Raw genomic sequence first — 17466 nt, 5'->3', positions numbered from 1 at the left:
GTACATCAACCTGTTTTTAATGTAATGAAGCATGAACTGCATCATCTATGAAATGGTGCCATTTGTGGGAACCAAAAGTAGCTTCAGGGAATTCTTCTGTTTCTTTGAAACTTTTTCTGGGTCTTGTTACCTCAAGTAACTCTGTAAATATCTGGCCATTTACAACTAGTCTATATTCCACACCAATGCACATGCCAGCCAGAAGCAGCAGTGTCTGTGGGCAAAGCAAGCACACACTCTGTGGACCATGGTAATGGGTTGAAAATGTCAGTGCATCTGTCCGTGCCCTCTACCTATCCTTCCCTCAAGCGTCTTCCATCCTTCTACTTTCCTTTTTGCTTTTCCATCGGGTGCTGTTGAAGGCAGAAAGTGTACCGCAGCTCTAAACTCACCATTCCTTGACCTCAGTTGTCACATTTCTTGTTTTTTCTTTTCTTGGCCATGATAGGTTCATTTATCATTCTGTCTGGCAGGCTCGCTACTTATCTATATCCTTCATTTAGTGTATACTTTATTGGTTTATTTTCAATTTTGTCACTTATGGCAGTGTCCTATTTTTCAGTCGCTCTGCAGCTCCGAGGCCAATAGTGAGTCTTTGACAAAGCATTGATGGGAGACTGAGGATTTCCCAACAAATTCTTTCTGTCGCTCACGCATTTGTACAGCAGACCATGACAACATGCGGACACATACACCGGCAGGCTATACGGCATGTAGGTTATTCCACCTCATGACTCATTTGCGTGTCACCACTTCTCCACCCCCATGCCTTCATGCCAGAGCTCCTTTTTCACTTACTGACAACCTGTGAAGCGAGAGGCCTGATTTCAGCCTGCGATCCACAGGAAGCTGCTCAACGAGTAGTTAAGGAAAGAATGGCTGCCACAGAATTCAAGTATGAGGAACATGAAAGGTCACTGATTTAAAAGCTTCAGCCAAATAAGCACTTTGGAAAAGTTGTTGTGCGTGTGATTTCTCCACAGTTAAATTCACATTTTTTTGCTAAACTCCAGCTGAGTCATTTCCTGTTGTTTAGTAATTCCTGTTTTTTTGCCAATCACAAACAATGACTCAGCTGCCAAATTACCCTTGCAAGCTTTGTACTCGAGCTGTTTTTTGATTCACCTGTGATTCCTTGTGTAAGATCTTTGCCTGTGATCTGTTTTTTGCTTTTCTTCAGGTTTTTGCCTTTCTGTCTGCGCTGGTTGCCTTGCCAGCATCCTTTGTTAAACGTTTACTCAATTTCTTCTGTTTTTTTGGTGTGATCAAAGGGCTTCTCCAGAATCTGAGTTTGCTCAGTGGAATTGAATTCAGCCATTTTAATATGGATTATTACAAATTTGAGCCAGGCGGCACACATGATTTTCTGTTCCAATCTTTTGAAATATTCAAACTACTGTAGCCTGATTTTGCCTCCGTTTTAATAATCTGTAAATCAAAGCATGAAATGAAAGTCACGACTGTTTCTGTCTAAGCGAAATTACAAGTTTATAGCGGTTTGCCTCAATAGTTGCTTTTGAATGATATGTTAGTTTATGCTCATACAGTTTGAATTTAAATTTGCTTTGAGGTTCTTTCAAAAGTTTAAATTACCGCTGCGCCAGCCTTTCCTGTTTGGACCAAGTCTGCAGTGATGATGGAGAGGAAGTGCAGGTGAGACTGTCATAATATGCATTGTCTTTCTTCCAGGGGGGCATAGCAATTGAATATTAGTTACACTGAAGCATATGCATATTTAGAAAGCAGTCTTTAGTCTTTCTCCCAGCTTTTGAGTCTTCTCTACGGTGGCCCTGAGAGGCCAAACAGACAGCAACTTAAGAAAACACCACCAATAAGAAAAAAGCACACAAAACACAACGGAAATAGGAAAAAACAAAACAGAAATAGGAAAAAACAGATTTCCAAAAGCACAAGGGAAGTGTTTCTGGGGAGACAATAACCCGACGGACCAGTTGCAGGAACCAAAATATGCTAAGAATTGTGCTGGGAGACGCTTAAAAGAAGTGGAGGATCTATCAGTTTTGTGAGGAAAGAAAAGATGAGAGGTGAGTGTGTTAGCCTAACTATTAGCCTAAAAATCCGTCACCAGTATTATATGAATCATGATAAAACAAGCCTACCATGTTTTGGGTTCCTGCAACTGGTCCGTCGGGTTATTGTCTCCCCAGAAACACTTCCCTTGTGCTTTTGGAAATCTGTTTTTTCCTATTTCTGTTTTCGTTTTTCCTATTTGTGTTTCCCCCCCCTATTTCCATTGTCGTTTTTCCTGTTTCCGTTGCGTTTTGTGTGCTTTTGCAGCATTTTTCTTATCGCTGTTGTTTTCTTAAGTTGCAGTTTGTTTGGCCTCTCAGGGCCACCGTACTTCTCTCTATTATTCTATAATAGTATCTGGTGCAAACTCAACTTAAAGAAACTTGAATAGAGGGATCTTTGATGCTCTGAATCTCTGCCCTGACCACATTATCTGTGTTGTTTCTTGGTCTCAGGACCTTACAAGTAACAGAGAGTAGGTCTGCTCGGTGGCTGCTGCTGCTGATATGTCAGGGGCTTCCATGTCAAACTACTTGAAAGCTCAGCTGTCTATTTCCACAGCCTTTGCTTTTTTCTGCTCCCATCAAGTCACAAACAGGAGAGTCACTAATCCAGAACTTTAATCAAAGGGCTGGAAAAAAACAGGGTACTCTATCTCGCAGGTGCTACCGGCAGACCTGGCACCACACTGAAGCCCAACTAGGACAAAAACTGCCGGAAGGATTGCGTGGTGGATTCAGTGACGCTGAGCTGCCATCCTGATTTCTCAGAGCCTGTTGAGAAAGCAGAGCAAGAGATGCTCATCAAAGTCACAGTGCTCCCCTGGTCCCACTCACTCCAAGTCTCCTCCTTCCTCCTCTCCAGACCGGCTCTGAAAGATCACTCTGACATCATTCTTAATATTATGTCTATTCCCCACACTAGGATAATCCTCACAGTGTGTAATAAATGATCATAACAAAGTCCGCTATGACTTTGCGGTTAGCATTTAGTGATGATGTCCCACGTGGAAAGTCCCAGCGATTGTTCCCTTGGCATGTTCAAGCAAATGCTATTATGCTGTTTGCAATTGCTTTGTTTTTCTCAGCATGAATTAGATGTGTTGTTGCACCACTGCGATATAGCACCTGAGACAGAGTGAGGGTGTCACAGCTGTGATGTGTGAAAACACATGAAATTATAAAAACATGTGTCTGTACTGTGGGAAAAGCTTTGACAGTAAAATGACTCATTAACCTAGGCACCCCTTGACATTTACCTGTATAATATTTCTATTTTTATTTGTATTTTTAAATCTTTTGTATATTGTTCTATTGGAACATTTTAACCATCTATTTTATGCAACTTGTAGCTTTCATTATCTAGGCCTTAAATCTTATATAATAACAACAACAGTGTAATCTGAGCATCAACTTTATGTAACTGGATATCAAATGAGGTCCCCTAATGTTATCCCCAGAGTAGGCCCTGCTATTTGTGTTGGTAATGTCTATGCAGTGGAGACCAAGGGCAGGATCTTCATACCAGTGTTTCATTAGAAAAATCACACGGCCCACCACCAAACAAAAATGTCACAAAAGCATATTGATAATTTTTCCCCTTCCACCAGGTGTAGCAGAATTGGTTCAGTTTGTCCCCAGTACACCCTTTTTGCTTTCTTTTGATCACTACTCATGCTAGGGCCTCATCTAGGTCGGAATTTTCTCCAGGACCAGTTCAGATTGACTACTTTTTCTTTTCAAATATTTATTGGAAAAAATTGTATATGACCAATTGATCTCATACTTGAATGCACAAAATGTTCAGGAGATTTTTCAATCTGGTTTTAAAGCAATGCATAGCACTGAATCAGCACTTTTAAGAATTTTTAATGATATATTTTTATCATGTGATTCTGGTGAAAGTGTCATTCTTATTTTACTCGATTTAACTGCTGCATTTGACACTGTAGACCATGAAATTTTAATCTCACGTTTGGAGCAGTGTGTCAGTATAACAGGTGTGGCTCTGAAATGGTTCAGGTCTTACTTAACAAACCGAACCTTTTCAGTTCGCTTAGGAAACTGTGAGTCCTCCCGTGCTCCGTTGTCTCATGGAGTACCACAGGGTTCCATTCTGGGCCCTATCCTGTTTTCACTTTATTTACTTCCATTGGGCTCAATTTTTAGAAAACACAGACTCTCGTTTCACTGTTATGCAGATGACTGCCAGATTTATGTTTCTCTTAAAAAGAAAGATGGGTCGTCTGTAAATCGTTTACAAACATGTCTGGAGGACGTCAAGTCGTGGTTGGCGCTAAACTTTCTTTGCTTTAATGATTCTAAAACTGAAGTAATGGTGTTCAGACCTGCCTCCACTGCTGTTCCGTGTGTTGATTTGCAATCCCTGAAATCATTCTGTAAACCAGAGATTGTTAATCTGGGTTTTAAAATGGATCCTGAGCTTAAGCTTGAAAGCCAGATCGGGTTGGTTGTAAGGTCTAGTTTCTTTCATCTGAGGCAACTGGCCAAAATTAAGCACTTTCTTACGAGACAGCAATTTGAAACAGTAATCCACGCTTTTGTAACCGTTCGGCTGGATTACTGTAATTCTCTTTATTTTGGGGTGAGTCGATCTTCTGTTTTTCGACTGCAGTTAGTCCAGAATGCTGCTGCACGCCTTTTAACTGGCACTCGTAGATACGAGCATATCACCCCAGTTTTATATTCACTTCATTGGCTGCCCGTGCATTTTAGGATCCATTTTAAGCTGCTTTTATTTGTTTTTAAATGTTTGTTTAATGCTGCCCCTGTGTACCTCTCTGAGCTTCTTCATCCATACATACCTTCCCGGTCCCTCAGGTCGGCAGACCAGCTCCTCCTGAGCGTGCCCAGGACTAATCGTAAGCTCAGAGGGGATCGGGCGTTTGCTGTGGCAGCACCAAAATTGTGGAATGAGTTGCCTTTACATGTTAGACAGGCACCTTCCTTATCTGTTTTTAAATCACGTCTTAAAACATATTTATTTACCTTGGCTTTTAGCACAGCAGGACTTGTTGATGTCTCTTAATATGTTTCTTATTAATTATATTATTTTTAATTTTAAGATATTTTATATGTAATTTAAACTGTTTCCTCTCTGTTTTATATTTGTAGCACTTTGGTCAACATTGTTGGATGTAAAGTGCGTTATAAATAAAGATGCTATGCTATGCTATTTATTGCTATTGTTTATTGCTGCGTTGTCTCACAGCATGACTATTACATAATTTCTTCTTCGTCTTCTGTTTTACTGGCAGTTGGCAACCCATTTAATTAGAGCAGGTAGTTGTACTGCCCTCTAGTGGAAGAGGATGTCATTGTTCTGCCCGTAACTCACGCCGATTGCTGAGAGTACTAATCAGGTGGAACCAGATAATCTTCCACGGCACACCTGATCTTTTCTCACCCCACAGCTACGTGCCGTGGCACAGTGTTTGGGAAGCACTGCACCATACCATACCAAATATGCATCAGGCAGACCTCCAGGTTTTAAACAAATCCCCAGGTTATCAGAGGTTATTTGGAAGAACAATAAAGGTAAAAAGTGAATATTTGCCAATTTGATCCCATAGTTGTCAAAAAGTGCCGTTTTCCTACAGTATGAAATTATCAGTGTTAAAATTGCTTTAGGCAGTGGTTTGAAGAAGCGTTGTTGCTGATGGTTGATTGTTTGTCGGGATTCCAGGCTCCAGATGCCTCCAGAAAAAAGAAGGAAAATGAAGGTAAAAAAGTGTGATTCTCAAAAGGTGTTCTCAATTAGCACGCAACGGAAATGTAGACATACAATCAACTGAGCACATACAGCATGCTTTGAAATTTATTAGCATTTAGTAACTGTGTTAACAATAGTAATAGTAGTAGTAGTCCAGTAATCTGAGTGTAAACTTTATATTTAGAACCAGTTGTTGTTGTTTCGAGAAGTCTTCAGTAGCAGAAAGAGGTGACCTGCCAGGCAAAACAGGTCCCGAATGCTAGATCATTGATTATTGCAATATAAGGTTAGGCTCAATTTGTTTAGGTAATCAAGTCATTAGGCAAGCTATCAATCATATTTAGTGACAGGTATGTTGATAAATAAACTATATATGGACCAAAGTCTGAACCACCTACACATTACATATAGAGGAGCTGGTCAGCCATGAGAACCCAAACCACGAAGCTCCTGGTGTACAGTTTTTGTGCTGATGTTAATGCCAGAGGAAGTTTGGTACTGCAGTTATTGAGAAAGCAGAGCTTTGGAAACTCTGTGGCTGAGTTGCTGTGGTTGCTAAACACTTTTGAATTGCAGCATTATACCATATATTTTTGTAAAGGCAGGCTGGGTGGCTAGGTGCTTAATTTGTATACATGTGTGGTAACTGGAAGATAACTGGACAAAAAACATCTGAATTCAAAGATTAAGAGCTGTGGGTCAAAATTATTCTCCATGTAGTGTATTTGTTGTTAGTAACTTAAACCATACTCATTCCATAGTTGATTTGTATCTTTACAAACGTCATATAAACCCACCTTAGAACTCTGCAGATATGGAAGGTGATCAGACAGTAACACTGCACTTTCCCTGCGCTCCTGTACTGTTTTTGCTTGGACTTGGACTCTATTCACCTCTGTTCACCCGTTTGTTTATTCCGTTTTGTTGTTGCCGTGCAATGGCTTTCCAGAGTCATTTCCAGACAGACTGATGGGGAAAGAGAACACGGGGTAATAAAATGTTCCTTTGCAATTTATTTTCTTTTTTATGTTCTTCTATATTCCTTCCCCAAACCTTTTAAGCGCTTGTGGACACCGGACGAGATCAAAAGAGTACCCATCAAAGCAAGATTGCTTCACTTGATGTTTATCTCCACACTTAGAAGAAGCATTTTGAATTAGCCATCACTCTCTGCCTTTGGGACCTTACACACCTCTTAGGAAAAAAAAGTCTCTTTCTGTGCGATAGCGTTGCTTGGAGCTTGCCTCTTCATTTCGATCAAAGAAGGAAGAAAGACTACCGTCAAAAAGGTTATGTCAGCCTGAGAATTTCTGGTAGCCTAATGCAAAGTCTTTCAAATCAATAAGACATCAAAGCTGTCTCCTGGATTAACCCCCACCATGTTTTCTTCTGTTAAAGAAGCGTTATTGTCTTGTATTGATGCACAGAGGTTGATGGAAAAAGTGAAATTAAAGAGGACATGGCGTGCAGATCATTTATTTCCTCTCTAGCTGCGCATAGACCGTACAGTACCAATCGAATGTGTTTCTTTTCTCTGTGCTAGCAGAGACTGAAGATGCCAATCAGATTGTCTTGTCTGATGAGCCAGAGATGTTTGTTATAAGCATGGTGTGTTTCAGCAGAACGGTTTTGCTGTCATGTAATATGAAGCCATCCTGTAGTTTAACTAACAAAAATAAAAGTATATGTAGTCTTTAGAAAGGAAGAATGTGATTCTCTGATGATTAGACTAAAGAATTCAGTACTGAGTCATTTGAAGGATCAAATGTCTGCTTTTTGTGTTCAAAACTTTACAGCATGTTGTTGGAGTACCTGCCCCCAAAATTTCTGTGCGGTAAAAGACTACAGGTCTTGAAATAAGATTTTGTTACTGTTCATTCTTTAAGATATGACTTAATCATGCCAATTACTATTATACCTCAAAGCTAGATACAGTACATGATTCCTAGCCTACAAAAAATACTGTATATTAAAGCACACTTTGATTAAAAAAGCCTTTAATTTGCTCAGAGATTTACACTCATCAAGGCATGGGATGAATTTTGAGCTTTAAATGATTTCTTTGAACTGTTCTTTTTCCAGCGTGGAATGATTGTACACCATATTGTACCTTAATCACTGTAAAAAACAATAATAGGGCACAAGTTTACAAAACTATACATGCAGACTCAAACGTACACGTTGTATACATCGAAAAAGCAGTTCAAAGAAATCATTAAAAGCCACAAACGTGTAAATCAAGTTTGAGAATAGAGCAACTTTAAGCTATCTTTAGTATTGCAAGGTTGCATGTGAGTGCATGTAATTTTAACATAATCTGAATGTAATTTGTCTGTGCTTTTTTTCCTGCTCCAATGAATGCATCCAAAATAAATCTGTTTTTATGCATCTAATTTAGCGCAGTTGATTAGATTAGGTTAAACCAAAAGGTTACATTTTTGTTGGCTAATTCTATTAAATAAATGAATGAATGAATAAATAAATAACTTCCAGAAAGCAGCAAAATGCTGCAAACAGTCTTTTTGTCTCAATTAGTATTTTTCACCAAACTGTTTTTTTTCCCACTCACTGGCTTTTTGAACCAAGCTGGTTTGATATCTTTATTAATCAAGAGGATGTAGCCTTATCGTAATAGGATAAGCAATTAATGTGTGTTTGTGTGTGTGAGATTAAAGTAAACATCAACACGAGCTTAATGACTTCATTTCTTTTCTACTCAGACCTCATTAAAATGCCCAATAACTTCATTAATTGGTGCCAAAACCTCATTACAATCCTCCAAGACCTCATCATAGCACTAGGACAACAGTGCTATGTGACTATCATTTCAAATTAATAACACAATCAGAAGTTACTGTACCTTCTTGTCTATAGATTACAGTGGGTTAAACGTAAACACGGAGAAAAAGTAGTTGCAACAAAAGTTGATAAGCCACTTTTAATATCAGGAAACGTATCCCTGTTACTTTATCACTTTCATCATCATCAGCAATGCTAAAAATTGTGAGGTCATTACCTTCCTTTTGACAACAATGTGCAAATTTTGTTTAACAATTCTCACAAATAGGCTCTCAATTTTAAACATCGTCAACTAATTAAAATGTTGGAACACAAGAAAGGTGAAAAATTAGCAAAAACAATGCTTTATTACTTAATACCTTAATATGTGTTGAGACACAATAAATAAACTAGCCCGAAACAAGAACTTTTACATTAAAAGTAAAACATTTGATCCGTTGGCTGTATAGTTTTGATATTTTTTCCAATGTTTAATGATGTAACTCTATAATATTTTAGTTTTACTTTGTCTTGCTTGCTTGGATTACGGCATTAAATTGCTTATTTTTTTAGCTGATATTGAGCGATTTGATTTCACGTGTATTCCTGCAGCTTTGTTTTTAGTCTTTCCTTAATTGCATGTGGGCATGAACAGTGGCTATGTGGGCCTGCAGGACAAACGTGGCATCAAAGAAAGGCAGCCATCTGTTCATACCTTCTGACACCAATTGCGTGGTTGTATATGTGCTTGTATAAACTCGTCTAACCATTCAAGTGTCTTTGTGTGTTTCAGGTGCAGAACCTGGAAATTAAGAAATTTGGAAAAGAAAAACAAGAATAAGACTGAAGATGTTGTCGGCTTTCGTTGCTGTGCTTCGGACCTTCACTGAGCTGTAAGACCATTACTTTCTGCTTTTCTTGGTTTCCTGCATGAACCATACGGTCCAGTTACAGTTCAGTCTTTTAAGTATTTGAACAATATCCATTTTTATAGTTTTGTCTCTGTGCAGCACCTTTTTAGCTTTAATCCGAGAGTTTGAATATTCAGGAATTAAACAAATCCTAGAAAGCCCCCCCGTTTTCATAGGCTTAAAAGTAATTGGACAAACAGACATAATTTTAAATATACTACTTTTAATGCTTGTGTGGAAATCTTTCTCAAACAATAACAGCCTGAAATCTAGAACCAAATGGATGTCACCAAATGCTATGATTTGTCCCTTGATAAACTTTGCCATGAGGGGCTTCAATTCAATACAGTTGATTTCAGTTTTATTAATATAGCATTTAATCACAACAATTGCCTCAAAGCGCTTTGCAAGGTGAGGTAAATACTCTACAATAATATAAACTTGATACTGATACCCAGGAAAATGACGTTTCCAGCCTCTAACTTAATAGATGGCTAATGCAGGTAATTAGTAATACTTAAACTTCTATCATTAACTTGTGGCCCGTCAATTTTTCACATGTTAAGCTGCTAGTGAGGGGAGGGGCTATGTGCCTGCTGTTTGCAGCTATGAAGAATTGTTGTTGTTGATACAGTTATAAATGAGTAGCGATCTAATCCAACAGTAGTTTTAGTATTTATTGTCAGTATGAAAGTGACAATTTTCAGTAACATAGACAGCAAAGGGTACCCACCATGGTACCCATATGTCACCGTTTGTAGTGGCCAAAAAATCTACCTTAATTTGCTGCTTGTTTGTTGAACTTCAGTAACTGAAAACCATGATCTATTGGCCTGAGATCAGGTGACAGACCTAGCTATTGAAGAATATCCCATCTCTTCACCTTGAAAAACTCTTAGGTTGCTGTTAGAGTATGCTTTGAGTCATCAGTCATATCCACTGGCAGCCACGATGTTTGACAGATGATGTGGTTTCTTCTTCTTCCTGCATTTCTCGTCCTATCACTCTGGTACAAGTTAACCTTGGCTTCATCTGTCTAAAAATTGTTGTGAAGGTTCTTAGTTATGATTTCTGGCAAAGTCTAACCTGGACTTCTTAGTCTTGAGTGTAACTCGTGGTTCCCACCATACTGTAAACCTTCTGTATTTCCATCTCATAGCCATCTCATAACTGTAGACTATGAAAATGACACAACTGCCTCCTGAAGTCTTCTCAACTTGGTTATTGTTGGGAAACAGTTTTTCTGTCATCATCCATTTAAGTCGTCTTCTGTGGTCTTTAAGGTCTTTTTGGTGTTGCTGACCTGATTGTTCACTCCTAAAACTTTTTCTCTGTCTCTCTGAAAGGTTTATTTTTATTATTATTATTTTTTCCAGCCTAATGACAGCCTCCTTCACTTGCATTGGCATTTTTTTTAGACCTCACATTTAGAGATGGGTTCTCTGGCACTAAACAGCTGCCTCAGTTTTAAACTTGGCGTCAGTTTGCTGTTTTTGTTGTGAAATAATGAGGGAACATCCCTCACTTGGCAGGCATTGTCAAATTACTTTTGAACCTCTGAAAATAGGGACCATGTATAAATATGGCTGTAATTCCCAAACAGTTAATGAAAAGGTTTTGCTAAACTTCTTAAATTACAGCTGCAAGTCTGTCACATCTGGATTTTTGGTCTACGGTCTACTGTTGTGGTGTACAGTGTCAAAAGCACAGAAATAAATGTGATTTATGCAGCTTGTCTGTGGTTCTGCGGAGAGGTAGTTGCTTTGCTGCTGTTAGGTATCCATATATACGTTTTTTGTTTAAACTCAGGCAGTAAAAGGCTCCTACAATAACTCAGGCATTTTGTCTCTCTTCCACGCGGGGGCACGCTTTTTTTTTTGTTGCTCCACCTCATTGACATCTTTCTTCATTCTGCGTGTGATTACAACACTTAATTGCTTCAGTTTATCATCCGGGCCCGAGCCGGTGTTTCCCCAGGGACTTTGGTTAGGGAGACAGAGAGAGCGGAAAATGAAAAGCCAAGCACTTACATGCACTGGGAGGGCCGAGGCACATCGCTGGTCATAAAGCACTAATGGACACCAAGCTGCTGAGAGAGCATGGTACTCTGAGATACACCTCATCAACGGCAACAGCAGCGGCGTCTCACCAGTGCGACTTGCATAACAGGTGCCACCAGTCTCTCGTCAGACAGAAAAATAAATGGGACAGATGGTGCTGAGAGAGGGGGTTTGTTTCATGTAATATCAGAGGGATGTGGGTTTTTTTTGGTGGTAACTTAACACCAGTGACAGGCTGAGGCTGAAATAACCTGATGGTGGTTGTGCTGCTCTCGGCCAGGGGAAAATGTGATTGTCCATTTTTTCCAGCTATTAGTGGTATCTTTGTTAGCTAGTAGATAGAAAAAGCTGTCGGTAGACTAAACTACATGTAATATTAATGAACAAAAGGACAATGTGCATGGAACAGATTTCCCTGGAATGACATAGTCATCTAGAGTTTAATGTGTCTATAAATAAGAATAGATGAATAAGGATGATAATATTGGGCTGCGTGAACGTGTGCTGTAGGGCAGAGAAGACAAATGGTAAAGGGCATCAGAAGCACCTGCCTCAGATGCTCCGATTATTCTGGCCCAATCAACTGGGACACACTGAAGTAGAGCAGAAGATAATTGCAGGTCAAACTACACTTTGGGAAAAGAACAACTTGAATGTGTGGGATACATACAGGTGCATGAATGGGATTCATTTGTCATCACTAGTCTTTGTGGGCATGCGTTGGGGGCCACAGAAAATAGACCTGAAGGCTGGTTGGAAAACTAAACTGTTTTGGCTCATGCGCCATGTGGTTTTTCATTCAGGTGAGTGGGCACCATCCAGTGTTATTTATTTCCCATAATGCACCCACAGTGACACAAAATTTTTGTGTTCAAGATAGTCGGACAGCAGCCCCCAGGCTCAATTATAGAGCACCATTCTTAAAGCAGCTCAAATATCATTTTAAATTTGCTGACAACTGCCAAAATGTCTAACCTGTAAAAGCCTAAACAGCTATTAGACACGTGTATTTGATGCAAGATGCATCTTGTCGTCTTGGGTCAGCTGCTGGGTTCGCAGCCTTTGTGCGCTTTCATAGCGATCTAGCTGAACAGGGAGCCGCTCGAGCTCAGCTGGGATCCTATATTACACGGCACTCCAGCTCCACATTCTAGGAGCTGTCCAAATTGTTTGGGAAAATTGCTACCAGTATTAAAGGCAGCGAGCCTGCTTTACTTTGTTGTAAACATAAAATAGTGTCAAATCAAGAGCTTTCTCCTGCAAGCGTGGCGAGCGGGGCTGCATTTCTTGCGTGGTGTGCAGGTGTGTGGTGCTGTAAACATGTAATCTGTGCTCAGGGGGCCATGTCTGAAGTAGACTAATCAGAGAGAAGATGGGACTTTAACAGCAGGTGTAAATCAGCAATGATTTTCCTTTGTATTTTTTTTCCCTCTCTTTTCTCAGCCTCTCTCAGTTTCTCTCTGCGCATGAATGAGCTCACCATGAAGCGAAACAATGCTAATGGATAATGGTCTGTGGCTTCTGTGCTGCCCTCCCTGGGCTCCTTCTCTATGGATTTTAGCTTCCATGTCCTTCATATCCAATTCCCTATCCATATAGATTGTCCTTCTTTTTGTTGATGATCTAACAAAGGTCAAGAAGTCTCATCATAGCTTGGTTCGTGTCCAATCTCAGGATCACTGCAAGACTGCCATACAGGCTGTGTTTCTCTTAGTTTAACAGACCGACAGAAGGACAGTCATGCTGAGCTCATGTCTACCCTCTAGTGCAAAATGTTTTCTGTAACGGAAAAAGAAAACATTGATTTTTCTGCAGAAGGACACAAAGAGCAACTTTGACTTTTCAAGCCAATGGTGGGAGGTGTGAAAGGCTCAGTTCTGAGTGTTGTTCCAACATCACGCCTCTCAGTTTGCCACCAAGGTCAAGGAAACTGTTTGGAAACTGGAGCAACAGATTAAACTCTCTCACCATGATTTGTATGTCTGTAGAGAAGCTGTGATGTCATGCTGAGCAAAAAAAAAAAAAAAGGGTTGACAACCTTTTCATGAGAGGGCTTGAAGAAGAAGAAGAATGAGGTGATGGTTTTACACTTGCTGTCACCATTTGTCCTCTGCTAAACTGAACACAGCCTGAACGGGTTCAGAGCAGCAGTGCAAGGTGTGCGAGCACAAGGTTACCGTGCAGATAAGGTGAACTTCGCTCAACTTCTGTCCAGATGCAATGTGATAACTGCTCCAATCATCCAAGGTCACGTTCCTATTAAAGTGTTATTTTTTGAAGTCTTCCGTTTCACTACTATCACAGGCTGATTCTTTTCAAGGATGTATGTAGATCAGGAGCGTCAAAGATAAGGCCTTGGGGCCGGAATCAGCCGGGTAAAGAGTCCAATCCTGCCCGACTGCATGGCTTGGGTGAAGGATGGCATAGATTTTGGTTTTTTAATGATGTTTTCTTAAGTGTTATAGCATTTGCTACATTCATACTACATCAAAGTAATTACTAATAGAAAACCAAATGACAGAAAAGTTCCTGTTTTTACTCTACCTACCTTAGAAATATAAAGCAGAGAAAGTTTTTCAGTAAGAAAAATAAACTTTGTTTTATAATTACAAGACAGTCTGGGCAACGAGCTACAATAACCTTTTCTGGAATTTATACTTTTTGCCTCAAGGTACTTTATATTGTACGGTAAACATCCTACAATAATACAAAGAAAACTTCAACAATCAGATGACCCCCTATAAACAAGGACTTTAGTGACAGTGGGAAGGAAAAGCTCCCCTTTAATGGGAAGAAACCTCTGGGAGAACCAGGCTCAGGGAGGGCGGTTCTGCTGCGACCGGTTGGGGGTGAGGGCAGGAAGTCAGGACAAAAGACATGCTGTGGAAGAGAGCCAGAGATTAATAACAAGTATGATTAAATGCAGAGTGGTGTTTAAACACATAGTGAGTGAAGAAGAAACACTCAGTGCATCATGGGAAGCCCTGCAGCAGTCTAGGCCCATTGCAGCAAAACTAAGGGAGGATTCAGGTCACCTAATCCAGGCCTAACTATATGCCTTTAAAAAAGGGAATATTTTAAAGTTTTATGAAAGTTTAAAATTTTAATAAAGCAGTACTTTTTTTTATCGTGTAGAAAAATTGCACTTCTTTTTCTTACATTAAGATATCTCAGGGTTCAAATGTGTGGTTAAACTTCTTTACACTGACATAAAGGGGACTTTGACTGGTTACCCCTTGAGGTGACAGTTGTTGTGATTTGATAGATTACAAATGAAACTGAATGGAACTGATGTGGCCACCTTGAGATCAAAGGCCTGTATTTGGCCCACAATGTAGGATCAGTTTTACATCCCTGATATCAATATTGAAATTAATTATGCAAAAGGGAGCATAAAGGTTTATACTAACTGCTTGTAAATTTTCTTGTTTTTAGAAAAAAAATACCGAGTTAAGTACAGTAAGTATAAGAGCGCTACGATATAATAAATCCAAGAAACAGCCACGCATTCTGGTCCATTATACTGTGTTTACCGTGGAGAGAGTGAAAGTCATGAATCGTGATCAGTAGTATTTGTATACTGTCGGGTATAGTAGACAAACCCATTCCATTGCAGCATATAAAGGAGTGTCTGCTGAGCTGCAGGCTAGGCCTGGCTTGCCACATGGAGGAGCAGGAATAATAAGAAGTGAGATTGAAGGTCATTAAGGGCACACAGATTTGTTTGTTGCACAATTGTGGCTGATACGCAGCAAACAATATATATATATATATATATATATATATATATATATATATATATATATATATATATATATATATACACACACATATATATGATGACCCTATGTAAAAATTTTATTTAGCTCCTAAGGGTAAATAATAAGGCAGTGAGCTCACTGTGTATAGAGAGGAACATATGCAATAACATGCATATAGCTGCTCGTATGACACAAATACTGAGCAGATACAGCCACAGCGCATAAACATGTATATAAAGTACATTGTAGACAAAAACACAGACCAGGATCTTTGAGCAGATGTTCTGTGGTTGTAGTGATCAGATGGACACTGTTGTATCTGTCCTGGAGACAGCATAACGGTTGTAGGATGCTTGAGTAAATCTGGCTTCTGCCATCTGTCCCAGTGACTCCCTGTACACAGACTGGATCACACAACACCATACAAACAATCAGAAGGGCCCTTTGACAGGACGAAATCTTTGTGAAAGTGCCATGTCAGCAAAGACTGAGAATGTACCAGGTTTTTAGAGTAAGAAAGAACAAATTTCAGTGCAATCTGAAATCATTCCTACCACTCTTATGAAACTTACTTAAAGATCAAGCTACAGTTCAACTCAGCAGAAACGCTGAAAACATGGATTAACGACTAGTCTAGTTTTGATTTTAAATTACTTTCTTATATGTTTTTGTTTGCATTTGTCAGTGACTCTTCTCATGAATCCCAATTACCTAGTGGTGGCCTCAGGAAGTAATTTCTCCAAGTAGTGGTAAAAAACCCCAAAACAGTAGTTGTGTTGTTTGCACTTACATTTTTAAAAATGTTTTTGCCAGATTGAAGGAGAAAGATGTATCCTTTTTTACCGTTTCCTTTTCTTAACTGTTCTTTAAAGGCCTATAAACTAAACTCTGTAGAAAAGAATTGCGGGTCCAGTTACACATTACACCTACACGAGCTGCTGGGCCACAGAAACCCATACCCCGAAGCATCTGGTGCACAGTTTTTGTGCTGATGTTAATGCCAGAGGACGTCTGAACTCTGAGTCTGCAGACTGTTGGTTTTATGCCTCAGCACTCGGCGACCCTGCTCTATGACTTCATGTAGTCTTCCACTTCATGGCTGAGATGCAGGGGTTCCTAAACTCGTCCACTTTGCAATAATACTGCTTACAGCCGATGGTGGAATATGCAGGGGGAAAGAAATATTTAAAATATTAAATATGACAAACTTGCAGCAGCGGCAGCCTTTTACAGTACTACACTCGAATTTAGTGAGCTCTTTAGAACGATCCATTCTATCACAAGGAAGGAAGACTGCAGGGCTGGGTGCTTGATTTTGCACACCTGTAATCATGTAGAAAATGTTTAGAAAACAACAAAATTTAAAGATTCAGAGTATTGGGGCGGCTGATTACAATTACAGCTGATGAAATATGTGTAAGAAAAAGCTTTTTTTCAAATTTTACCTTGTCAGAGCAACAAAATCAGGAGTTTTTATAATAATAATGGTTCTCTATGGTATTGTTGTTAATAGTGATGGTGAAACAGCGTGAAAAACTGAACACTGGAACCAGGGGATCTTTTTTCCTAACAGTGTAGAGGAGCAGACCTTCTGTGATGAGAGAATTACTATAATAATAAAAATATGTTTTATTTGTGGGCACCTTTCACAACACCCATGGACTCCTTGCAAGGTGTTAAATACCAAAATCACAACTAATTTGAAAAACTAGCAGACAACCACAATTAGTTTCATGTAATGTTGTTTCTTTGTAAAAGCTTAAAAAGCGCTCATGAGAAGATTCTCAGGGAAGAAACTGAAACATCCAGTGTAGGGGATCTCAGGCTAATTTATTTAAACTACAAATCAGGAAGAGCCAGCTCTTTGCACCATTTGACTGAGACAAAATTCAGCTTGCAGCAAGCAGCCTCTCCTGCAGGCATCTTGTTCATGACCTTTCAAATGATTGCTGATTAGGAGCACTCAGCCGCCTCCAATGGGGGAGATGAGTGAAGCGAGGAGAGCAGAGGAGAGGTGGAGGAGGGCTGCCCTATCTAAACAACTGTGTGTAGTGAGATTTTCATTCAGTGTTTACAGTCTTTTCTATAAGCTGAACACACAAACACACACACACACTGCTGAGATAGAAAGTTATCAGTCTGTCAGTTGAAGTGTTTTTTCAGTAAACACGCAGTTTTCACAGTCAGGAATTT

The 17466-nt window shown here is 39.5% G+C and overlaps 1 protein-coding gene across 1 annotated transcript in view; it reads left to right on the top strand.

Moving 5' to 3' along the window:
• Positions 1-17466, top strand: part of sphkap (SPHK1 interactor, AKAP domain containing) — a 118108-nt gene that overhangs the window by 51533 nt on the left and 49109 nt on the right. Inside the window, exon 2 of the mRNA XM_084949967.1 lies at positions 9335-9434. Coding sequence (XP_084806093.1) covers positions 9391-9434 — 44 coding nt within the window. The 5' untranslated portion in view covers positions 9335-9390. The remainder of the gene's footprint in view (positions 1-9334; positions 9435-17466) is intronic.

This window comes from Perissodus microlepis, chromosome 14 (genome assembly GCF_051167445.1).
Source record: "Perissodus microlepis isolate ML-2025 ecotype Zambia chromosome 14, ASM5116744v1, whole genome shotgun sequence".
Classification (NCBI taxonomy): domain Eukaryota; kingdom Metazoa; phylum Chordata; class Actinopteri; order Cichliformes; family Cichlidae; genus Perissodus; species Perissodus microlepis.
This window is presented reverse-complemented; position numbering and strand designations above follow the sequence as displayed.